General features: G+C 37.7%; 1 protein-coding gene across 4 annotated transcripts in view; it reads right to left on the bottom strand.

The window, feature by feature from the left end:
• Window positions 1-25,448, bottom strand: part of SPAG9 (sperm associated antigen 9) — a 59,661-nt gene that overhangs the window by 8,766 nt on the left and 25,447 nt on the right. For 2 of the 4 annotated variants that reach the window (XM_071764075.1, XM_071764074.1), the window contains exons 4-26: window positions 24,511-24,605; window positions 19,872-20,025; window positions 16,814-17,024; window positions 16,208-16,307; window positions 15,013-15,134; window positions 11,907-11,964; window positions 11,527-11,679; window positions 11,385-11,436; window positions 10,821-10,951; window positions 9,516-9,572; window positions 8,501-8,674; window positions 7,665-7,794; window positions 7,321-7,413; window positions 6,885-7,052; window positions 6,335-6,506; window positions 5,469-5,696; window positions 4,487-4,682; window positions 4,236-4,358; window positions 3,633-3,713; window positions 3,073-3,140; window positions 2,356-2,504; window positions 1,051-1,222; window positions 17-130 (exon numbers count right to left, since the gene is read on the bottom strand). In XM_071764075.1, the coding sequence (XP_071620176.1) occupies window positions 17-130; window positions 1,051-1,222; window positions 2,356-2,504; window positions 3,073-3,140; window positions 3,633-3,713; window positions 4,236-4,358; window positions 4,487-4,682; window positions 5,469-5,696; window positions 6,335-6,506; window positions 6,885-7,052; window positions 7,321-7,413; window positions 7,665-7,794; window positions 8,501-8,674; window positions 9,516-9,572; window positions 10,821-10,951; window positions 11,385-11,436; window positions 11,527-11,679; window positions 11,907-11,964; window positions 15,013-15,134; window positions 16,208-16,307; window positions 16,814-17,024; window positions 19,872-20,025; window positions 24,511-24,605 (3,001 nt within the window). Of the gene's footprint in view, window positions 1-16; window positions 131-1,050; window positions 1,223-2,355; window positions 2,505-3,072; window positions 3,141-3,632; window positions 3,714-4,235; window positions 4,359-4,486; window positions 4,683-5,468; window positions 5,697-6,334; window positions 6,507-6,884; window positions 7,053-7,320; window positions 7,414-7,664; window positions 7,795-8,500; window positions 8,675-9,515; window positions 9,573-10,820; window positions 10,952-11,384; window positions 11,437-11,526; window positions 11,680-11,906; window positions 11,965-15,012; window positions 15,135-16,207; window positions 16,308-16,813; window positions 17,025-19,871; window positions 20,026-23,654; window positions 24,398-24,510; window positions 24,606-25,448 lie in introns of those variants that run through there. The other 2 variants (XM_071764077.1, XM_071764078.1) reach the window with 2 other exon arrangements.

The raw sequence follows: 25,448 nt of genomic DNA, 5'->3' as shown, positions 1-25,448 counted from the left end.
TTTATATTTTACTTACTTTCTGTTAATGGAATGGAGATGATGACACCATTTCCTGTTCCTACCCATAAACGATTACAAGACACCATAAGAGCTGTGATTCTCACAAATGAGAATCCCAGTTTACCAGTACCTAAAAACAAAAGATGCTTTTCATCAAAAATTATGAGCAAGAATAGTTTTAGTTCTATAACAGAGACTCTTAACTCCAACTCCCAAATCACCTGGACAAGTAATTCCCTCCCACTTCAAAACAGAAACAATGCAGAGGAGTACATTTAAGTTGGAAAGCTACCTAAAGGGCTGTAACACTCTTAATTAAGTTGGGAACCTATATAAAGGAGACTAATGTGAACAGGGGGAAAGCACAAAACATATAAACAGCTCCATAATGCTGCACAATAAATTTTTGGGGGGCTTACAGCACCAGGGCAGCTGTTCAAACAAATGAAAAAAAAACGTTGAGTTTACACATGTAAGATAATGGCTTTTCATCCATTAGCACTGTGAGGGGAACAGAAGGCAGCTGACCAGATAAATGCAAAGGCAGAGTAGTTACTTGTCAAAGACTCCCCATGGCCCAGTTGCCTGTACTTGTTGTTAGACAGGTGACAACACTGCTCTTACACAAACAGCAATGAAAAAAATCAGAAGGCTTATTTATTAGATTCAGTAGCAATAGACAGTAGCTATTTTGCATCTGTATTTTCTTGAAAGAGAGAAATTTCCCAGGCAAGTAACGGATCCTTCTCACTTTTAGATTTAAAAAAACTATGTATCAGTACAGTAAAAAGACTGTAGAGTCTCTATGGATGCCTGCCCAACCCAACTACCATTTTCCTTTTAGTTCTGAGTTTTAAGGGACACCTTAGGCACCAAAAGTAGGATCAACAGACTGTACCACAAGACCCATCCTCCTCACCAAACTTTACAGACTGACACAAACCCACCCTTCCCCAAGTTTGCAGTGAGAATCAGCTGATCCACAGCAGGAAAAGAAAGCTCTGAACAGCAAGAGGTGTAAGAAGACAACAGTTTTTCTTACCAACTTACCTAGCATTTTGCTTACATAAGGTTCAATGTCCACATCTTGTAGATGCTGATAAGTGTGCGCGTGATAGAGCCGCAGGGTGGAGTCCAAGCGAATAGAGACCCAGACCCCATCACCCACCCATGCCAGCTGCCTCACTTGGCTTTCTCTTCTTGGGTGTGCATCAAATGACTTCTACAAAAGATTGGGGTTTAAATTAGAAGATGAAACAAGGCAAAGAGTAAGACAGATTTCTCTGTTGCTCTTACGCTGCAAACGCTGCCAAATCAGTAACACTGATTTGTAAGACCACGAGCAGATACCCTGTTTTAGTTACAATTACCTTATGATGCTGGTAAAGTAATAGTAAAAGCACAGATGCCCCTCCCTACAGTATGATCTCAAAGCCACAGTTTCCTACTGTATCCTCATTTACATTCCATATCCCAGCCTACTATGGCTTCTGTCTCCATTGTAACACTGAGCTTTTTTAGTCTGAGTTTCTCCAGTCTCAGCACAAGACATGTATGCCCCAAAAAGTGGTTTTCCTCCTAATTCTGTCAAACCTTGCTCTAGCATACAAACCCACCTGTGCAAAATACACACCATCCACCAGCAAAAGAATTAATTTCACTGTTGTATGACTTCGTTCATTTCCACTTTTCCCATACAGTCTTCTTAACAAAAAGAGATTATTAACAAAGCACTTGATATTTTCCAAAGAGATGAGCAGTCACCCTCAAAAGGTCTGGCCCACATCTCAGGCCAATTAGCAGAAGTGGAAGCACTAAAACTGCTCACAGCTTTCAGCCACCTCAGCCACTTCCTGTTCTTGAGATGTCAGGTACAAACACAACAAGGTGGAAACATCAGGTTGCACACCTGACATAAACAAATTTTGCTATAACTGGAGGGAGAGAACATTCAAAATTAACGTTTACAAACCTCTGAAGTATGCCAAGACTGATTTTAGAGATGGTTACAGGGAAATGGAGAACACAGTGAAGCAAGCATGTAGAGAATGAGCTGGAAGCTCTCCTTACAAGCTCTGTATGAGGATACTTTGCAGTTTCTGGTCAGCAAGAAATGGAGAACTAAATCCCAGAAAGTTGGTTTCAGTAACTGAGAACTCATCATCACTTCAAATCTTCCAAAACAATGATAAAACATCTTAAGAAAACATAATAGTATTTCCAAGACAAATTTGTTTGGATGCTTGTTTCCATGCTGATGAAAAAAATAACTCTTCTCTGGAGTGAGTTTGAGCAGTAGTATAAGATGGCATTAAAATGTAACATTTTATTATTTTAAACACCATTCCAACTTGCCTCTATTTTCATAGCCTTTGGTTGAACAACATAGATTTTGTTCCTGTAGCCACACCAAACTTTGTCATGTACCACTGTCATGCATCTTATTGAATGATGTGGTCGGCCCAGGTCCAAGAGGTGATAATTTGTCAAATCCCACTGACCATCTTCAAAAACAGAAGGAAAAGAAAATCCAAAAGAATGTATAAGTTCCTGAGCTTAAAAAGAATTTATAAGTACAGGCAAATACCTTAACAGTCTAACTTTTAGAAAACACTGTAATAATCTGGCTAAGTCAATACAAATTTTTGGCTAGGATTGTCATTAAAAACCCACAGCTAGTTATTTGAACTAGCAACACCCCAAGGGCTACTTTGTTTTTATGTTCAAAACATTTTTAAAAATAGTAAGTTACCTAGTGCTAAATGCTTTACTTGGATAAGTATTGGTATACACTCCAAGAAGCAACTACCCACAGAGTGCCAGGCACTTGCTGCTTGACTGAACATAACAGTGGCCAGTGCATCATGATGTTTTTAATATGCTCTAAAATCTTAAGAACAGCACCCAAAATGTACTGTGAAACTGCAACTGAAATACTAGCAAGATTTCTCAAGACAACCTGTGAAAAGGTCACCATGGAATACAGTTTCAAAACACCATTTTTAAATGGCACATTTCTCCCCTAAATATCAACATAACTTCCCTTGTCTCAAGATGTAATAGAATGCTTACCAACTCCTCGGTGAAATATTGCTAGTGTTCCATCAGCTAGTGCAACTAATACTATTCCTTTTACATGTCTGGGAAAAGAAAGGAGGTACAAGAATATACACTGTTAGACTACATTTCTCAAAATACACATTTTATACTTCAGCTTATTTCTTATAGTCACATAAGCCCTAGTGTTTTGATTTTTACAATACAGCTGAAGAGAAGGGACAGTAACGAGTCAAAATCCAGTTCAGAAAGCTTAAAATATATGTACAATGCCTGAGAAAAAGATCAAGGATAACAACCTGTAACTGCTTTGTGTATACAGCTACCAAGAATACCAAGTGTACAGCTACTGCTCATTATTTGAGCTACAGTATTTTGAATAGATACTGTTGATAAACTACTAAAAGATTTCTTTTATTTTCCTTTCCCAAACAATTTCCACTGCCCCTCAAAGAGTATGCATGCATTTATGACAACTGACATCCCCAATATCTGGAGGAGGAAACATAAAACTACTTTGCAAGTATTTTAACAGGAGTTCATTATGATGTACATGACATTCTTTCAGGACTTACACAATACTGAGAATAGAATCTTTAAGTTTAATGGCATGAACACATTTCCTCCACTGGGCCACTGACGAATGAACATACAGGCTGTAAAGACAAATCAGGATGGATTAAAAGCACTAGGCAAGCTCTACCAGAAAGGAAAAAAAAAAATCCCTATAACTGAAATCCACAATTCAAGGGAAAGTAAGTTTTCATCTTTCACTGAAAACTATGTATAGACCAAAAAAATGAACATGAGAAGCAGATCGTTTTTTTCAGGTGTCTAAAAACTGCAGTTAAAAGGGCAATATATTCTTCTAGCATAGTAAAATATTGAAAGTTATGGAATTATCACACCATAACAACTTCTTCCACTAAAAAACAAACAAAAAAAACCCCAAACAACTTTTCCACAGATAAAAATGTTACCTGCCAAAAAGAGCTTGCTAATTACCTACAAGACTCTCTTTGAATTTTGAAATACCTAAATGTAGTAAAGCATACAAAGCTTAGGCTCCCTTGAGGCTTTCTGGCACTTAATCTTGACACAAGACAGGTATCAGCCTGTGGGTAGAAGAAGTTTAAAATATTTTTTCAAGTATTTTAGTAAGGTTAGCACTTTCTTACCATCCATTCTGGGCTCCAAGCCACATTGTCGGTAAAAGGCTACTCATTTTCTGTGCTTCTTCTCTCACTAGGTCTTGCTCATTTGGCAAAACTGAAACATCTTTATATAACTCTGATTCAGTGCTAAAAAATAGGAAAAAAAAAAAAACCAAACCCAAACAGTTAAAATGCATCGAAGAAAGTGCAAATATTAGATTATAACCTATGATTTCCTTTTAAAATATTTTTCAAGGGGTATGAGGACTATGTACCTGGGCTGGTACACAGGAGATGCCTCTGTTGTATTCTGCACTCCTAGGGGATCTGTGAAGACATGCTCTGTGTAGACTCCAGTTTGTGCTATATCACCTGTGTCTTCTCCTGTCCCTGCATTGACTTCTGTTGCTTCTGTTGCCTCCTCTGCTGTTGGAATATTTTCATCTACTGAGTTACTTTCATTTGCAGTATCTGAGGAACAAAAAATTGGAAAAGTTAACAACTGCAAGAAAATTTTGATCTGATTAAAACAGACAGATCTTGATACTTGAAACCTAAGTGAATAGCTGTAATAACCAGACAGTCACAGTCCTGATTTTATAACTCATTAAAAAAAAAATTGGATCAGAAACAGTGCAACCTACTAAAGTTTGGGTATCAACAAGTGTCAAATGCACTTTAAGTATGAACACAGTGACTGATGGCACAGATTGTCCTTTAAGCAATTGCCTAAAATAGCAGTGAAATCCAATCAGTTAAAACAAACAGCTCTGGCAACAGTACTGTATGCCATAAGACAATAAATAGCATTCAAGTCCAACAACCACATATCCATTATCACATCACCATTGAGCCTAGAAGAAATGACAGAAAATCTTAAGAATGGCTATAGAGCAAACAGCTTCACTTAAATCTCCTTCAGGACTTTACAAGATTAAGGCATAAAGGCAAAAGGAACTGGCAAGTTGGCCTCTCAAATACTGAATAATTTAAAAGCTCTCTTTAGACTGTGCACAAGAGAGTTCTCTCCAAAGTATCTGAAAGAAGCAATTGTTTATATACATTTAATTCCACCTCCATCAAGGCGTCAGCTACAATTACACCCAAAAAATATAACAGATTTATAGGCCATTTCCCACAGAATGCTTGTTTGATGTTATCACCACTTACAGACACACAATAAATCCATGCACCATTCATTTCTCAGCTACACCTAATCATGTCTGGCCATCCCCAGCACACATGTAATTTTCATACCTGACTGTTTATCTGCCACTGGGGGGCCACCATTTGCATCATGAGCTACAGGTGGTGCTGTGATCCCCTCTGCAGTACAGCCCACCACTGTGATTCCTCCTAGCAAGCTGTCAGTTTCAGCAGAGCTGTTGCTAGTCATGCTGCCACACAGAGATGACTTGTCCACCTGACTGGGATCTGCCTCTTGAGCTCCTTCTTCTCCTGCAGGATAGTCTGTTTCCCTTGCCCCTGAAAGAGATTAAATCCACTGAATTATTTCTTGTGGGGATAAAAATGAATCTCTCTAATATCTGGTAACAAACTGAGCATCAAGCTGAATGAACTCTCCAGCAAGTGAGAGATACATTCATCTGCATGTTAAATCACTTGTTAGATACATACTTCTGCATGTTAAATAACAAGTGATTGTATGTATCTAACAAGCTTATTTTTACATGATCAGCAGTTTGAAGATGCAATTGCAAAGCTCAAAAAGCAAAAGCAGTATCTACACATGTGCACACTTGAATGTTATGCAGCACATTTTAATCTGCAGTTTTCCAACTACTTTATTTCTATTTCAAATTTTCCATTCAATCAGATTTAAGAACAGTGCAAACAGGGATACCTGTCTACATAGTTATGAAGAATTTAACTGCAATAGATCCTGTTTTCTCTCATACACTCCTCAAATACTTTCAGGATTTAAAATATTATCCCTGGTTGCTGACACTGACGTGTCTCTACCCTTGAGTTAATTTATGTCAAGAGCAAACTGAAGAGTGCAACAGTAGCAAAGAAATACAATAGTTTTCTCTCCAACTAAACATAAGCAAATCTGAATTAAGATACAGTAAAGTAGGAGCAAAACCATAACAAATCTTTACCTGGTACACTAGCAATACAAAGAACATGAGAATTGCAAACAATGAAACTGTCCAGAATATTTCCTGGTTGATTAGCATCAATAATAATAACTTTTGTAGCAGAATGTGTGCTTGTACAGATCCAAACTAGACTGGATAATTCTTCTTGATGTTTCAGCTCCTTCTGCTGGTCCTGAAGTAGCATAAAGGCAGGACAACAACAGTCAGGGTGACAAGAATCAAAATATTACCTTTGATCTGGTATTTTCTTTCATTATCAGCTACAGAAATATACATAAATATGCGAAAAGTATCTTTAATGTCACTGTAAAATAACATGTATTTGCTTGTTTTCTATGCATTTGGAATATAAAAACCCCTTATATTTTGTATTTATGTAGAAATCCCAAAGAAAAATAACTATACAGCACAATTGTACTTTTAGACAAGTATAAAACTACATAAGAATACTACTTACATACCAGACACTCTGAGTATCACCACTGATTAATGTGTTATTAAAATAATTTGAAGTACATAAATTATTCCACATGCCTTATAGTAATCTTACCTTGAGCTCTTGCTCTAGTTTATCTAAGCTGCTCTGAGATCCTGTTTGCTGCTTGTTGCCATCTGCATCCACAGCAGTCACATCATTGTAGAACACACTAGCACCAACCACAGAGCCACCATCTCGTGTTTTCCCCCCTGACAGGTTCACCCCTACAGCACACCACAGCTTGAAAGAAAAAAAATACTTAAATGTTGAACTAGAAAAAAAGGCACACCCATTGTTAAATAAAAAAAAATTAAGTAACAAAAGTAACAAAAATTAGCATGAAGTTACTATATTAAGTAACAATTATTCTAGATCTGCAGTCCATTTTAAGGAAATCATTAAGATTAAAGCATTTCATCTATACTTTAAAAATAAACATTTTTTAGTTTCAAATCAATTATTTTCTTTATTAAATATATTCAGGGTTGTCCAAGGCTCTATCACCTACCTTCATAGAGGTATCCTTCTCATCTAAAGGTCTCAGGTAAACAGGTACAGGCAAATTCTTCATCTTATTTTCACCCTGTCCACCATTTGCCACCTAGGCAAGAAAAAAAAAGAAAAACAACCAGAAAAGCTTTCCCCTTTAAGAGAGCTTTACAGTCTTTGGACTCAGTTAATAGAACTTTGTTAAATATTATGAAGAGTTTTTCCTTGGAAAGACTCTTTTACCTTCAAAAGTTCAATTAAAAAAAACCCCACCGGAATCTGTCACAAGCTGTGAAATTATACTCTGTTCAACTTTCACAAATGAAGTTGTTACCAGTGCATGTGAAAACACAAGCATCATACCTGTTTATACTTCTGAGGTAGACTCCAGCCAAATGCTTGCACTCTCCCATCCTCCTTCTGAACATGTGCTTTCACCTGGCGATACTGCTCTCTTTTCTGCTCTCTGCGTGAGGCCAGACTGGCTTCAGTTCTAGGGAAAAATCATTATTAAAGAACCTGTTATTTATGCTCTTCAGACTTCTTTGTGCAATGGGAATTGCTATTAAACTCAACAGATAAGACCTCTGGGGAAGCACTGGGTTACCAAAGGGATCACAAGTTTTCAGACACCACCTGTAGAACAACAGGTTTCGTGGGGGCTATTTCTAAGGGAGCTGTGAAACACAGGCAAAACCAGGAAGTCTATAGTCAGTATCCTTCAAGGAGACTTAATTTGGGATATATACCTCTCCTAGATGATCTAACATTGTAAACTAAAAGGATATATTGCCCAAAAAAGCCCAGGAGAAAAAAAATAACTATAGATACTTGTTAGTCTGACTCATGCTATTCTATTTTTCCACTGAACTTAAAGTGACAGCAATGGGACAGTTACTGCTTATCTAAAACACTTGCACAGAAAAGTGTGCCACCAAATTCTGCCTCCTGTGCCTAAATGCACTCCCAAAGAAAGGCAGTGATATTTGTCAATCAAAATACTACTGCCTAGGAATGCTACCCAGAATACTCATCCAGTGCTGTGCATTTCAGTCTGCACTACATTGATTCCTTATGCATCAATATCCACCTCAGGAGAACACTGTACTTCACCTAGTAATGCTGTTCATCTCAAGAGAATCAAAAGTAAATACTTAACAGAGCATATCTAGTACTACAAAAAAAAATAAATGTCTTACTCTTCACTGAGGAATTCAAAGGCTTTAGATTTGTCACTTGGTAACTGAGATAAGGTGCTGCTTCTTTTCTTCACTGATGGAGTAATATGTGAGGTTGGAGCATTGTATTTGACATTGACAGGAGGCTCTGGTTTCTTAGCTGTATTGCTAGATGAGCTGAAGAGCCTGCTAAAACTAGAAGAAAACCAGAGTTAGGATTTATAAGACACAACCAGATTTGACTATGCAGGCAAAACACTGCATATGCCAGCTTGCTCAAGCCAGTTAGACTAAGAAACTGGAGCCCAACATAGCAGCAGCTACCACACACTCAGCAACTCTCCAAGCACAGAAACTCATCTCATTAACAAAAATTCTTAAAGAATTATTATCCCATTTGTTTATCAGACTGAAGGAACATCTACAGGGAGCCAACAAAATTAGGATGTGAACATCACACCTGGAAGACAGCTTTATGATGCATATTAGTTCATGCACAGAGGCTGTTTAAAAATCTCACCATTTTGTAGACTAAAACATAGAAGAGTTACCACCAAACCACAATATTAGAAGGATTACTTGATAAATATCTTGCTGTGAATAACATTATTTTAGATTTAAAAAGCTTGAAGTTGGGAAGACAGATTTAACAGTCAGTAAGCAGTGTTTTGTAAAGGAAAAGAAAGCGAAAACAAACGCAATCCACACGAGCTATTCAAGTTTCTATTTTTATCATAAAAAATAATCCAGAAAACTGTTCAGAACAAGAGTCCTGGTGCACATTCAGCTAGGAAAAAGTTTCAGCACTTTGGCATTTGATGTCACAAAGTGCACAGCCATTCACTACGTGATGCAGCTTACGATACATTTCTGTCTTCAAGAGCAGCCTTACCGAGCTGGCATGCTAGGTGACAAGAGGACAACAGTTATGACACCTTCATCTGCCAAAAGGATAATTAGCTAACACACAAAAATGTACCAGCTAATTGGTTAGGGTTTATTTATTTTTGCCAGTGAGTTGTGCTTCAATACTTACAACTGCCAAATGCTTGATCTCTTCTTTTCTTGCATGGCCGGATTTTCTCTTGATGCTCTACAAGAAATGAATTCTAAGTTTAATGAGAAAGCATTAATTATATAAAACAGGAAAGGAATGGAACAAGTGTTAAATAACAGTGGAATAGAACAAATATTTCACAAAACAGGATAACATATCAAAAGTATCAAAGCCCAGCTCTTCACATTGCCACTTCTTTTCTGATCAGAGCACAATATTGAAATTCTCACTAAATGAACTGAAGTTACATAATAAACACTCTCCACATTTATTTGCATCACAAACAACTAGTGAGTGTTTTTCAGGCAGAAGAAACAAATCTGCCCAACATTTTGCAATGGTAACAACTAGAAGAAATCAGCAAGCTATTTTCAATTCTTCTGCCTTCTGCTTTTTAATAATTTTAAGCATTGTCTTTTATTATAATACCTCTTAATCCTCAACACATCAGTAAATAAATGGTACAGTGCTCATTACTGAAGTCATAGGTGAATTAACAGAGATAGGAGAGGATTTCTCCAGGAGAAATCGCCATAGAAAAGCCAGCCACATCTACTTGGCAATATCTATTTTTCCTCTCGCAGAATCGGTGTTAAAACAGCTCAAAAGATATTGAGGACAGCAGAGAAAAGGAAATGCCATCGTTGCACCTGACCGGCAGGTGGCACCAAGTGACACTGCTACTGCTAGACAGGGACAGGGATGGGGGTTGTGACAAGAACCAGCAGGGATGAGGTCGGAGGTGGAAGACTTGGGTTTTAAAATCAAATCTTCCAGACAACTCAATATTCAGAATGCAAATTAGAGCAGGTAGACATCGTTACTGCTTAAATTTAAACCTGTACTAATTTTTTAAAATAATGCTTTCTCCTGAACAACCCAAATTCTTACCCATGTGCTACCCTCAGACTGATGACTGTGTGACTCCTGTTTGGACATCTCACCCAATGCTTTAAGGTCCATGCATGCATAGACACAGCAATTTCCCCTGCCCAAATTTCATGTTGTGATAAACGTTTTATGAGTGTTCCAAACACACACATTTCTTCATAAGATGCTTATTTCACATCATATAAAGTAACATCTTCACTGAGGTCTCATCAAGAACCCCTTTTGATGTGCTAAGTTTATGCACATAACTTCACAACAAAATTATTCACGGGTACCCAGAGAGACAAGCAGAAGGGCAACAAAGGCCTCAAACTACCACCAATCTGCAGGTAAAGCTCAAAAGCTTGACAAATCCAAGCAGCTTTACCAAGGATTTTTAAAAGAGCCTTTTACCTGATCATCTCAGTCCATCGGACAGCTTCCTGAAGCTCCATCAACCTCTCCTTGTACTGATTTCTCTCCATCAGCACCCGGGCCATTTCCACACGAGTAAAACGCTTCCGCTGAGCCGTGGGGACATCACTCTGAGCACACAAAAAACCAAACATGGGACAAACAAAGGAGCACAGCAGAGCCTTGCAGAGTCAGCCCCTGCCTTCAGAGAAGGGTCACTTTAGGGCACAGTTCCAGATTCCAAATCATTTGGGGCTTTGTAAAACTAACTCAGTTTTCCCGTCCTCTCCTCCCATCCTTTGCATGCAGGATAAACTGAATAAAAAACAGTTCTGCAAAAAGAATGTGACAAACAATAGTGGGCAGAGAGGAAAGAAAGAAAACTAGGCCTGGTCAGCTTAAATTTACTTGTGGTCTTTAGGCCTTTATGTTCTCCATACGTGGAGGAATTCTACCACTGCTTATAATAAGCAGTATAGCAGCACCCACTAATCACACAGGAGCTTCTAATGCCCCATTATGGATTATTTGTACAAAAATACACACACACACACATACACCTACATCATCATCCTCTTTAGCTTTCTGTCTTGCTTCCTCTGCTTCTGCACGAGCTCTAAATACAAAATAAAAAAATGGCTGCATTAGGTGCCACAGTGGTTTGGTTTTTTTTCCTCTTTTTTCACAACCACAGAATTAAACTTACTTTCTCAGCTCTTCTTCCAGTTCCTTGTTCTTCTCTTCAAGCTTTTGTTTTGCTTGTTTTACAGCTTCTAATTCACCTTGTAGTACATCCTTCTCACAGGTCAATTCATCCACCTTTGCTATCAAATCATTCTTCACTACATTCAGTGCATTTCTATATAAACATTTAAAATACACCATTATAAGGATGACTATGGTCTCATAATTTAGCTTTAGACTGCTTTTATTCTTGAATTTGAAGACCTACAAATTTCTTACATTGAGCATACTTACACCACCACTACTCTGAGAACTAAAAGCACATTTGTATATATTCAACTCTATAAGGATTTAACAAAGTAACAGCAGAGCAGTATTTTTTAGATACAAATTCTCACTCACTTTGTCTCCAACAGCTGAGTGTTTTCCAGAATCAGGTTTTCAACCTCACGACCCATTCCTTTTCAAAGAAAACAAACACAAGGTTAGCAGATAAAACAAAACAGCTGAATTTTAAGTATGACAAACTTGTCAGTAAACCTGTGAGCTATCTGAATTTTCAGGACCTACCTTCTAGTTAACTTCCCCCTCCACCTTCTTTCCCAATCCATCTTCAATTTAGGCCTAAGACAGCCCTGGTGTTCTAACCCCAGGCTCCTGGCCAGCCCTACATCCACCTACTCTGTATATTTTGAAGACATTTTGATATTTTGAAGAGCTTACAGTATCACTATGTCAGAAAGCAAACATAGCATTCCTGGGGAAGTATTATTGCACAAGAATTTTAAAATGCTCAACTGTCTTTTATACCATGTTAGAAAGAAAAGTTACCAGTTACAGACACGAGACATGCTGAATTATAAAGCTCAGATTGTTAAAGCCCTGAAGATTTCCCCAGAGCAAATGATACCTTACCAAAGAAATTATGGTCTTTAAAGCCCATGCATTCCATGTAGAGCAAAAACAAGAACAAGAAATATTTCATGTAAGGTGTAGAATGAGTGAAGAGCAGTAAAATATTTAGACTCATGAAGTAAGAATGAATTAAAACAAAACCACCACAAAAAATACGAAGTGGAACATGATGTGATTTAAAGCAGGATTTATGCAAAGGACAGATGTTAAGAAGTTAAGTTTGTCACAACCATTTCTATTGGTTAGACCTCTTACAAAATGAGGAATTTAATAAAAGTCTCTCTTTTTCTGTGAAATAATTTAGAAGCACAATACATGGAAGAAATCCTAAGCCATTCAGTAAGAGTTTAATTAATATGCTACCATGCAAAAAAGTGAAATTAGCTCTTCTTTTAATCACTGCAATATTATGTAACTTTCTGGTAAATAATTTTTTTTCATATTGTTTACATGCCTAAAATAATGTAATTTGAAAGGTTTCAAAATTATACTTTCAGGCAGCAAATAATACTTTTACATTTTGCACAGCAGAATAATTACCACACTGATAATGACAGAAATTATGCTAAATCAAGATTAACACACCTAATGGAAAAGGTATGCTAATGGGGGAGGTATTTTACAATACTCTATGAGCACAACCTTCTAAGCAACTTTAGTGACAAAAGATATTTGGATAACAATAACTAAAAATATCTAAAAATAGACATGCAAGTTCCCTCTTTTGGAATTTCTCACTGGGTCTTGGGTTTAAAAGTAAATGACAGTGAAGGAACTTAAATCAGCTGTTGTGACTTTACCAGTATTGAAGAAATCCCCTACACTTGGTCACCAAGATTTTTTTTATTTAAGCAGCTATTGCTTTTTAAATATTTTCTGTATTCAAAGATAAAAGTATGTAGGATCACCTCCCAGCAGGTTTCAGGATCCCTTATAACACAAGAACAAAAACTAAAAAGCCAAAAGAGCAAAGGCAAAAAAATAAAACAATGTTACCAAGCAGGGGAAAAATGCAGAGAATGTATTTAATGAGAGCAGCAGCCAACACCGCCTAACTGCAGAAGCAACATATTTCAAAGAATGTTTTTTTAAAAAAGAAGCATACACACCAGAATATTCCCCTGGGTATGCAGCCCAAGAGAAAACAGATTAGAGAATCCCAATTAACTACTTTTGCAGAACTCCAAACTCAAGTTGAACGTTCACTTAGAACAGACCCAAACGCTTGTAACACACCCACAACCCTGGATGCAGATGTGGCTTTTTAGTAACACGAAGTAGGACAATGGTTGTGCTCAAACTGAAATGATTATACAGTAGAACTTTCAGACCAAAATATCCTGCATAATAAACCCAGTTACAGCAATGTGTTCATTTTGCACACACCTGTGTTTCTATCAGTGGTTTTACAGAAAATGGTAATGAAGTCAGTGACAACATTTGATCCATTATACTAAAAAGAATATTATTTTTGCCCATGGAAAACAAAGCATTATTATCAGGAAGTCCTGACAGTACTTTAATTTTTTTAAACACTTATCACATAGCTAAGGGATGGAGTTATTAAATGTTAGTACTTTTCCAGTATTTCTAGTTTTTTATGCAGAATGTGTCACTAGTTGTCCCTGTGACAACACAGTGCTAAAGTTTTGGATACAGTATGTTCCAGCAAGGATGTGGTGGTCCTCACTGCTCAGGATTCAAAGCAGCAGAGGGTGACAAGGAAAAAAAACATCTCTCAGCCTGGAAACAGGCCCAGTAGTCCCAGTGAGTCCTACTTGGCAGAACTGTCACCTACTTGATGTAAAATAAGTTCTAGTGAAACACTGAACAACCAGAAACCCAGACTGCACACACAACAGTTTTAAATAATATTACTAACAATCTGCATTTCTGTCAGGTCAGATGACAGAAGCAAACTGCTGATTTTCCACAAACAACTCATATCTAAAACACACAAAAGTTGCATCTGCATTATACATTTCATAGAACCTACTCATTTCAAAGAGAGGCCTGAACACTGATATGGCCAAAAATACCTTGTTATTCTCTTTTAATGGCCTTTTTGCTCCGAATCAACTCATATTCCCAAAACATATTTTATTCAGTCACACAAAAGTAACAGCAAGCTGCTTGGAGAGACAAATGTCATCTGCTCCTCTTCTCACTTAATGGTTTGATTCTCAAATTCCCACTATTATATTGTGCTGCAATTCTTTCTTATAAGTTGAATTCCATAAGAGGTGACAAAGTCAGGCCATTACAGATTAGGCATAATCTGAATTAAACCACAACATTAAACTACTTCAAGATAAAAAAAATCTTTGCTCAAGATAATAGCTGTTGTGTCAGAAAACACATAGGGAAGCCTGAAACAGAGAACAGTGTAAGAAGTGCCCCAAAAGATTAAGGCTGATACCATTATTTTGAAAGAAAGAGCTAACACTTGCTTATGGGGTTTTTTGTGCATTCCAATGACCACCTTAGGATGATACTCAATTTTAATGCAAATGAATCCTAACAGTAAATCCAGCAGGAATAATTAAGGACTCCACTAACAAGAAAAAAATCCTCTTTAAATAACCTTTCTTACCCAGTAAATCTGCACCTTCATCCACATCTCCAATCAGGCCAGAACCAGCAGATGACAGCTCCTCAAAGAGTGACTCCGTATTACGGTCAAATGCTTTGTTCTCTATGCCTTTGGTAGGAGTGCTGTTCAAAGGAATAAAACCAGACAAAGCAGGAAGCAAACATTAAGAACATTTAGAAAGTTAAAAAAGCACATTAAAGAAAGTTTTCTCAGTTTTTACCAGTAGTTCATTTGTTACCCCCAAGAAAACAGAAGTAAAATTTTTAGCAGCTTTCAGTTGGCTCCAAGTCCTAGGCTGCGTTTGCAAAGATCCCAAAGGTAGCTGCTGATACTGAGCTGATCAGAATTTTAATAAATTAAGAGGCATCAGGTTTTGGCATAGAGAAATTCTGACCCATCAGGACTTAGTCAGCTCAAATGTCTAAAGAACAGACAGCTCAGCCAGAGTGGAAGTCATTTAATACAACAAAAATGCAAGAGAACCAAATAATCAGAAATCAAAATACTCCTCTGGCCTGAAAAGGGGCTTCTTTCACAGAAAAATCATACACCATTGACATTCACTTACAAGGCAATTTTTTTCCATCTCATCAGATCAGTGAAACCTACAGACCCTAAATTGTTTAGAGCTTGCCTAAAAGGCACCCCTGTTGCTACTAAAACAGCACTTGCCTACTTTTATGGGGATTTAGAGCTTTTGAAATAAATGTTACCCTTCACCAGTAAAAATCTGCAAGAAAGCAGACTCAGGCAAAAGCATTCTGCAAACACTGGGACTCCACCATCAGAATCTGATAAATAAATGATATAACGTTTGCAAAGTCAGTCATAAATCCAGATTTTTAAGATACGAGTGAAAACATAAGGGCCCAGCTTGGAAAGTGCTAGAACCTTTAAAGTTTGATCTAGGGATAAAAGGCCTTTTGGTGTAGACCCTTTGCTTGCAGTATTGAAAGAATAATTAAGCATTCTTAGATCTGCTGTAACATGAATATTCATCAAGGGTAGCAACAGAATGAAGAACTGCTGTTTGCACTTAAAACCACCTGAAGAATTTGGGGAAATAAGGTCACAGAAGTGGGAGATTCATTATATTATACATTATCTCAGTCTGGTAAAATTTCTAAAAAGTCAAAGGTTAAAAACCAAAGTCTCTAAAATTGGCTGGCCTACTCAAATCCCAAACTCAACCTACCTGGAACCCTTATATCCACTGAGATCTTTATCCATATCCAGCTCTGGAGTTGACTCAATGATTGCCTGAACTTCAGATTTTTCTTCATTTTCATTTCCACCTAGAGGAAAAGCCAGAGGTATGTCTTTATCAAACATAAACCACCAGGATGCATGACCTGTAACTGTTCTTAGCCCATCACCTAATTAGTAGACTTCCGTTCAAAGACTTATCAAGGTAATTAAATGAGAAGACCTATGGATATTGATACTCTAAAGCAGACACTGAAATTTCTTAGTTTCTCCTGAATTAAGCTGAAGTCATCCAACTGTAGTTATTTCCCACCACTCTGCATTCAAGAAACCAAGCAGATGTCTACCACCTCACAACATTGTGTCAGGCTGAGTGACACTCCTGATGATTATAAGGACATGCCTTAGATAATTCTGATTCTAGAAAATCTGAAGCCACCAATAAACAGACTTGTATCTCTCACCAGTACTGTGTATTCCTAAAACTACTGAGTAAAGGAACACTTCTCATTTGTGGAACAATAAAGATTAATTCATTAAATATTAGACACAAAATCAATAGTAATCATATACTAAAAATTTAAAAGCAGCTTACCAGTGGACACATTTCTTGTCTCTTGAGCTACCTGTACTTCCATATTCTTTCCAGCATCCAGCTTCTCTTCTGGCATATTGGTGTCCTTTGCAAGCCCTTCAACATCTTCCTTTTGAGGAGTTTCAGCAGGCAGTACCTGTGCATCTGAAGCAGCTGTGGATGCTGGAGTAGTAGATTTTGAGCCTGCTTGGCTAACATCAGAGAGCTCATCCTAAAAGTGAACCATTAAGAAACCAAACACAAATTATTATTATTATAAGAGTTAGGCATACAACCTGGACAACAACACCAAAATTACTGTATTTTACTGAAGAATATGCAAATGCATAGAAACTAGAGTGAAAATAATAGATTTCTTTGCCAAATCTGCCTTTAGACTGTAGCTGTTTTAATTCTGTTAAAAAGTGATGCTACATAAAAACATTTCCTGATTTTCAATACTTATCTTTTATATCAGTTGACAATTATAACAGAAAAGCACCCTAAAGTTATGGCTAGGTCTTCCAGACAACAGACAGAATTCCCATATTAATAATCCTTCAAGCTGCACCTTCCCAAAGCTGTTGTAGAATTTTTAATTGCTCCTAATGCACAGGATGCCTGAAAACATCTCCTTAAAAAGTTGATATTCTGCAGCAGTGCTTCAATGTCATCCATGGGACAACAGGAAACAGCCCCTTCTGAAAAGCTGATTCCTGGCACCAGTTTACATTGCAGTGACACTGTCACAGGAACCAGCAGTACAGCCACTACCCCAGCTGCTGCACTCCCAGTTATCATCAGCACTGGGCACTTGTGTTTGAAGCTGGCTGGCTGTGTTTAGTGGATCCAGAGGCTGATAACAGAGTCCTTTTCTGAACTTTGCCTCCTTTCATTCACATCTTGCCCCTCGTTGATGACCAGAGCCAAACCAGTACCCAGACATCCTCACTGTGACTTAAATAGCACAGAATAATGAGCAAGATCTCACTGCAGGTATGAAAATCAATTGCTCTGTTTATGCAGATCTTTTTTAGCTCAAGAAACCTGAATTTATCAAGAATGAAGCAGGTTTAGATTTTGTACTGCACGAATTCATCATACTGCTAGGACCTCTACTTGAGAAGGAAGTGAAACTGAATTTTAAGGTTAGTTAAAAAACCCAAAAGACCTGCATATAGACAGATGTTCTCTCATTTGCATCTAGTATAAGATTACAAACAATTGAAATGCCTAGATTTTTACATTTGAAACTTCCTGGAAATCTTTTAGTTTATGAAGGCAGGAAGGAAAACACACATTTACATATAGCAGCATAAACATAAAGCTTGCATCCTATAGTGCATCCCCACATGAAATCTGCAAACCCTAGACACAACATTAAGCACTTAACACCTGCCTATCAATTACTTCCAATTTTCACCCTTTTTCAGTATATTCCAAAATAACCAATTATTGGTAGTTGGCCAACTGCCTTTTCAATTGGTGAGTTCAGCCACAGGGTAACAATTCATACTTCAGCAAGCAGATACAGAAGGGAGGAAATGGTACCCATTACTATGGGAATCTGGAGTTCACACGAACAGGGAATAAAACCTCACCAGAGCTGTTGGCTCTGCTCAAACATTTCTACATCTTTGTATGCCAAAAGCATCCACTAACTGATGCAGCACAGAGTGATCACTGACTTTCACGCACAAAGCTGAAGAAAAGCAGCTTGACAGAGCAAGAGAAAAGCTTTTTCCTTAAAGAATTCCAAATAATCTGATCCATTTTACATTTCTGACTTGATTATCTGCTGTATTTTTTATCTGCTGTATTTTTTAAGCCAACTCTTGGAAACCATACGGATCAAACTATCACAAATGTTTGTTCTAGGACTAATGAAAATGAAAGGCAATTCCATTAAGTGACAATTAATCAAAATACCTCAAAGCCTAAGCACTTGAAAAGTCAGTGCTGTGTTGACTTAGCAAATTTGACTTTTTTGGCAATGTTGCCAGAAGACTTTTCCTGAAAAATGAAAGATTAGTTGAAAAGTTAGATCATTAAATATGAGGAAGTAGTAGCCCATCTGCAATGCTTTGCAGAAACAAGCAGAAGAGGATGAACAGTATATTTTAGATCCAAATTCCTGTTATCACTTCTGTGTGTTTATAATGAACCATAACTGACACCTCCCATTATGTCTGTATGACCTCTAGATGGTTAAAAAAAAAAAAAAGCCAGGATTCCAATTATGTCTGGATAGTTTTTTAATTCTTATCATGTCAATATTCCCCTGCCAGGTACTGAGATCACTTAGGGGGAAATTTTTCTCAGCTTTGTGCCTTTTCAGAAATAATAGTATATCCCTATTCTTCAAAAAACCATCATTAACATAAAGATACAAGGAAGTTTTACACATTCTGGAGCTCTTAACCCTGCAGATGCCTCCTCCTGCTGTGCTGCTAGTGCAGCCTAGTTCTGACTGCCAGATTCATCCCACTCCACCACCACTCCCCCATTTTTCTATTTCTGCAGCTTGTTCTGTGCAACCTTCTCAATGCTGGAACACAGAACAATTGCAGGAATTATAGCCAAGCTACATGTAAGGGAAATCATCATCACAGGCTAATTTAGGAAAGTTAGATCATTCTCAACTCTGTGGTATACCTACACTATAAACCTGATAGTAGGCAGAGGCTGCACTGAGTAGTGCCTGTGTAGTAATCAAAGCTTTCCTTCTAAAAGCACATTAAACCAGCAGACTGGTTTACAACTATCTACTTACATATCTAACATGTAAGGGATACATGACTGACCTTTGGAAAGGGTCCTTAGCCAGAAAGAAAAAACTCTCTGCTGTGAGTAAGAGGAGAACTAGCTGTAGTATCACCCATTTGGAAAATGCAACTCAAACTCTGCTCATTCCAGTAAATAAATTCCCTCAAAGCTCATTTTCCTAAGCAATGTACTTGGCTTACACCAAGATGATTCAGGGTTTTCCCTCCTCCCCTTCAAATTGCTTTTTCTGCTTTCATCTGTTTATGGGAGACCCTCCTGAGAGCCAAGGCAGCAGAGCTGAGCACTCACTCACCTTCAGGCTGGTGTGGGACCGTGGCTGGCTCAGCTCAGGGAATTTCCAGTGCTCGGATGCAGGAGTTTCCCCTGCTTCTCTCTGAGTTTCAGGTGTAAGCAGTGCATCTCCTGGAGGCAGGGGGAAGATGCCCAGTGATATGGGACGTTCCTTTCTGTGTGAAGGAGAGAGAGACAGCTTGCATCAGGCATTCAGGTGCCCCCCACAATTTATTTTCCTTTGCAGTCAGCAGGGAAGTGGGTAAAATCACAGGTCCAAACGTTCATACTCTATGCTCTAATAAATATACAATGTGGCAGTTTGTAGTGCAGCACATAATAATTCCTCATTTTAAATTATTTAATTACAAATAGTCTATTTCAAGGCTTTAGGCAGCAGTTATTGATTGCAGCAAAGCCAATCTATGGTAAAACAAAAGTAGAACACAAAAAAGAGCATAAGATGAAAATGTTTCCTTATTTCAGCTTAAATTACAATTTTCAGCAGCCACTCTTAAAAATATCACTTTGAATTATTTTTTTTCCAACATACAGTACCACATAACTTCTGCAACAGCCAACAGCAAAATCATTAAGTGAAGTGTTTGGGAAAGTTGTAAACAATCAGTCTAATATCCAGGTCTTCTCAAAATTTATGGTATTTTCCTTCTGATCATAACTGAAAAAATCTAGGTCAAGGAATTGCCAATGTTAAAACCAGTCTAGCCAAACATTGTACAGTTTTAACCAAGATTCTTCACTCTGCTATACCCTAAAGTTGCCCAAAGCTTGAGCCATAAGGCAACTGCCTTCATTCCAACTCTTCACCATCTCTGCTGTCTTTACTACTTCTCTAGGGCAAACAATGTTCAGAAATGCCAGAGCTTCATATTAAAAAAAAAAAAAAAATTAAAAAAATCTCCAAGTCAATCTTGCTGTCAGTAGTGTGATCAGGGAACAAAAAGATTAATTCTTCCTGCTAGTGAAAGAGAAAAACAATGTGTACAACACCATTCATAGGATGCTACAACCAGCCCTGAAAAGGAAATATATCAGCCAGGAATAAAATTGAGATAAAGCAATGTATTATTCAGTCAGAACAACAAAATAGAGAAAAAAAGGACTGCAATCAACTTGCATAATTTTAAGTGTACTGAAAACAGAAGATAAATGTGTGCACAAGCAAGGAAAGAAAATTGCACTTCTTGAGGAAGCATTGCCTGTGAGTACTCTGTAGAGATGACCCAGACAAAATATTAAAGATTGGAGAGATTTCACATTTTAGCATTATAAAAAAACCACAACCACATATACTTGCTTTTGCAAGGCTTTTCACAAATTAAACACAATCTAGGCAGGATTCTGTGCAGTATTAGTATCTGCATATAAGTTATATGCAAAAAGAATGAAAGGGAATGTTGAAGAGCAAAAGGAAAAGCTAAGCACTTGTATAAATTGTTAGGGTCTGTTCGTTTTGTTGGGATTTTTTGTCTGCTCTAGAGAAAATGTAATCAAGAAGGGATTGTATTTAGCAATTAAGTAGTAAACTCTGGTAAATTTTATATCACAGCCCTCCCCCAACATTGGAATAGCAAACAACTTAAACTAGCATGAACTTTTCTAGTTCAGTTGCACAAAGATGCTGCCAGTCACAAAAATCTGCAATTATCACAGCTCATGTCTCTTGACCTTTCACAAATATTATTACATTACATTGTTATTTCAGAAGTAGTTTTAAAAGAGCAGTGTAGACAACAAAGCAAGTGAAGCATAATCAGAAAGCATTACAAAATAAAAAGCAGCAGATACTGTTCCAGCATCTGCAAACCAAGTGTTGAGATGTCTTAATGAAAAATAGCCACAGAACTACACAGAATTTGACACCAACAATTCCCTCTATTGTAACAGGTTCTGTTTTTCTTTAGATTTCCCACAGCCCTGATGTGTGTAGGGAACAAAAGACACACCACATAGGCTTAGATTATGTTAAAAGAGAGGCTAAAACGATTTCATTGGTTAAGAAGTCCAGCAACAAAAAAAAAGGAAAAAAAAGGAAAGAAAAAAAAAAAAAGAAAAAAGCTTCCCTTCAGTGGAAAAGAAAGGCAGTGATAAAGCCTGCATTGTGAAGGGTCCTTTGCTGGGGAAACCGCCAGGAGCAGTGGTTCAGGGCAGACAGATTTGCTTTACTTGCAGGGTATGCCACAAAGCTTATCTTCTTTGTAGTCTTCAGAACAGAGAATTGAAACTAAATAGGTACCAAAAAAAAGTTCCAAGCTGATATTTTCTTTTTTTTTTCTTTTTTTTCTTTTTCTTTTCTTTTTTTTTTTTTTTTTTTTTTTTTTTCAGAATAGTTTTAAATAAATTTCGTAATTAACCCATTCTAACCTCCTAAAACACAGGCCAGGTGTATTGCAAAACACAGCAAATGAAGGTTGGGAAGGGAGCTTATTTGGAAATGAAGGGCATTACATGCATGCCTGCATTAAAAGAAATTATCTGACTAAAGCTGAAGTAATATCAACTTAATTCACTGGCAGTTGACTGAAAAGCAAAGATCCCCTTCTACTCCCCTGAGGTCCACGGAATATCTGAAAATACAACCACGAGGCATAAGGCAGACACGTGTTTTAAAAGCCTAAACTAATAATCTGAAATGATGTATTGAAGCTTTTACAAGAACCTTTAGGATAAACAACCAGTGCTCTGTTCTAAAATCCGAGTAGTATTAAAAAAATAGCAGCTCTGCTACAATTAAGTTTTTATCCTGAATTATTTTCTTTTTTCAAATCAATAAAAGACTAAGGAACAGAGTTCCAATTCCTGCAATTCCTAAACCAAATTACTTGAGGTGGGGAAAAGAATATCATCCCCCAAACCACTCAAATCCATTAAATGATAGGCTTTAGACCCTTGAAAAAACTCTTCTGTGCTCAGAAACCCATAGTAATGTGTACTACCATATAAAGTCTACATGCATTGCATTAAGAAAAAAACCACACCAGAGATCTCTTTCAGAAAACCCTATTCTCCATATTTTTCCCTTTTTAAATGAAGTTTGCAATTAAATTTACAACCATAGTTAAAATATGTCAAGTCTTCAGATCAGAAAGCTGTATTTAAAAACTCTTCCGGTTGTTTTCCATTTGCAATTCTAGTACTAAACCATTTCAAGATTACTTATGGTTACAATATTCTAATGCATCTCTACTACTGCTCCACACAACTAGGGCACATGAAACATAACTTGAGGGGGGACAGACAGGGTTGGCAGCTTGCCATACAAGTACAGAAAAAGAGAAGAGGATAACATTTGGCTGAACAATAGTGAATAGGCTTTAAGAGCTCTAATGCTTAAATAATGAAACGTTTTTTTCTCCACCAACCAATAATAATTTTTTTTTTTTAAATAATGTGGTCAACTAATTACTATGGCTTTGAGCAGATCATAAATTAACTGTTCTTACATAACTCTTGATTTTAAAAAGTGAAATTTAATAATACAAGGCCTCAGACAGCATATATGCATGGCTACACAAGATCAGACAAGTACCTGACAATACACTGAACAGAAGCTTTATCCACAACATTATCACAGCTTTTTTTGCAAGTTACAATACACGAGTGTAACAGCTTTCCAAGAAAAAAAAAAAAGATACATAAACTGACCTTGTACTTCCTTAAATAGAAGGCGATTTGAAAACCATTTGAGATTTATACATAATTTACATTTCTAACTGATCCTTGCTCTGTGTGAAAAGAGAAAGCACAGCAAAAGAAAGGGCCAGGGTTCAGTAGGTCAGAGTACCTGAGTATCCTTGGTAGGTTCTGCGTCAGAGCTGGCACCCCAGTGGAAATAGAGAAGTGCACAAGCAGCAAAACAGAGAGGGACACCAAGACCGCCGAGTTAATGACCACCGCCCCGCCAACGAAGCCAAAGACAAATAGCAGCATGCACCCAGGATTCATGGCTCTGTGCTGGCATGGTGAAACGCCGGAACCCAGAAGGCTACGGAGGGGCTGAGGGTGTATCTTTGGAGGCAAAGTCTGTCATTCAGCCGCTGCCACAAAAACAATGCCATCAGCAGCAGCTTTCCACTCTTCTGCAGCAGCTCCAGAGCAATGACATCACCGCTCTCCTCCCCCTCGCCGCCGGCAGCCGCCGCGCTCCTCGCAGCATCTATGCAGCGACGCAGAGCCACAGCCAGCCCTGGAGTTTTTTCTCCCCTCCTTCCAGGCAGAGTTCATAGGCTAGAAAGCTCCAAAATCTGCATAATATATTCACACGGAGCCCCGAGAACAATCAGATACCTCCATACGCACCTTCACCCACCTGCGCGCAGAGCCGTGGCGAGACGGCGATCATTTGGGGACAGGTGCTGACATTTTTTCTCTGCCTACCCAAATGCAAATGCTAAAAAAAGCTGAAATCGTTTGAGGTGACTGCATGAAGTATTTCTCAACGTTTAGCAGCACAACAGCAAAAGCCTCTTTCGACTGATTTCTACACCATTCTCTTACCACATTCCGATCACACAACAAATCTTTCCGATTCAGCCAAACCGTTGTTGTAGGATTAAAGAACAAAGTCTTGCAAACACAAATGAATGCTTTTTTTTTTTTAATTCTTTCATTGCAGGCTGAGAGCATAATAAATAGCTTACCTAATTCTACTGTGTGGCGTGGATTCTAGCTGATCACCCCCTGTTAGCTGATGAAGTTTAGTTCTTTCCAAGTGCTCCATATAATTGTGAATCATCTGTTTAAAATGACAAGAGAAACAGCAAGGAATATTTAATGCCACTTATTTTTACTACAAGTACACAATTCTTGGCCAATACTATATAATCTTCCCCTGTAATGCTAAAAAATAGCAAAAGCATTCAGAAACAGCAAAGAAATAGATAAAGAAAGAAGCACAACTACACAGTGTGTAAAAACCACAAACCCCAAGAGAAGCCCACAATAAATAAAAGAATTGGAGCACTTACTTGTGCATTCATGCACAGGAAACATCCTAAGGGCACACAAAGTGCCTATGATATTACAAACAACAGTTTTGAACTGAAGTGCCACATTCAAATCCATCTCAGAGGCTGTTTAAGACTTCTGTGTCCAACAGATATTAGAATTTACTACATGACATTTCACTACAGCCTAACTGAAAGGTCAGACAATATGTACCTCAAATATTAAATAATATGATTCTACAACCTAAGAATCAGGTTATTTCCACACACAGAAACACAGAGCCAGTGTATCTTCTCTTTTTTACTTCCAACATTCAAATAAACTTAACCTATAGAGACTAGAGGAAGCTTTGGTTTTAAATTATCTAGACTGACATCTCAAAAAAAAAAAAAAAAAAAAAAAAAAAGAACCAAGTGTCTGTGTATTTTTAGCACTCGAGAAGAGCTTTGCTTCCTTGCTCTCTTTCTTTCAAGAGACAACCACAGGCCAACACACTGAGTCCTGCACTCGTGACTTATTTAATGAATCCTGATCCAAGCCAGCCAAAGGATGCTGCTGCTCAGATGTAACTGATCTGGGACATGCATGGGGAGAAGTAACAGGTATCACTACATCACTCCAAAAGGTTAAT

Source organism: Heliangelus exortis, chromosome 20, assembly GCF_036169615.1.
Source record: "Heliangelus exortis chromosome 20, bHelExo1.hap1, whole genome shotgun sequence".
NCBI classification, from domain to species: Eukaryota; Metazoa; Chordata; class Aves; order Apodiformes; family Trochilidae; genus Heliangelus; species Heliangelus exortis.
Note: the sequence above shows the minus strand (reverse complement) of the source record. Positions and strands in the feature narration are given on the sequence as shown.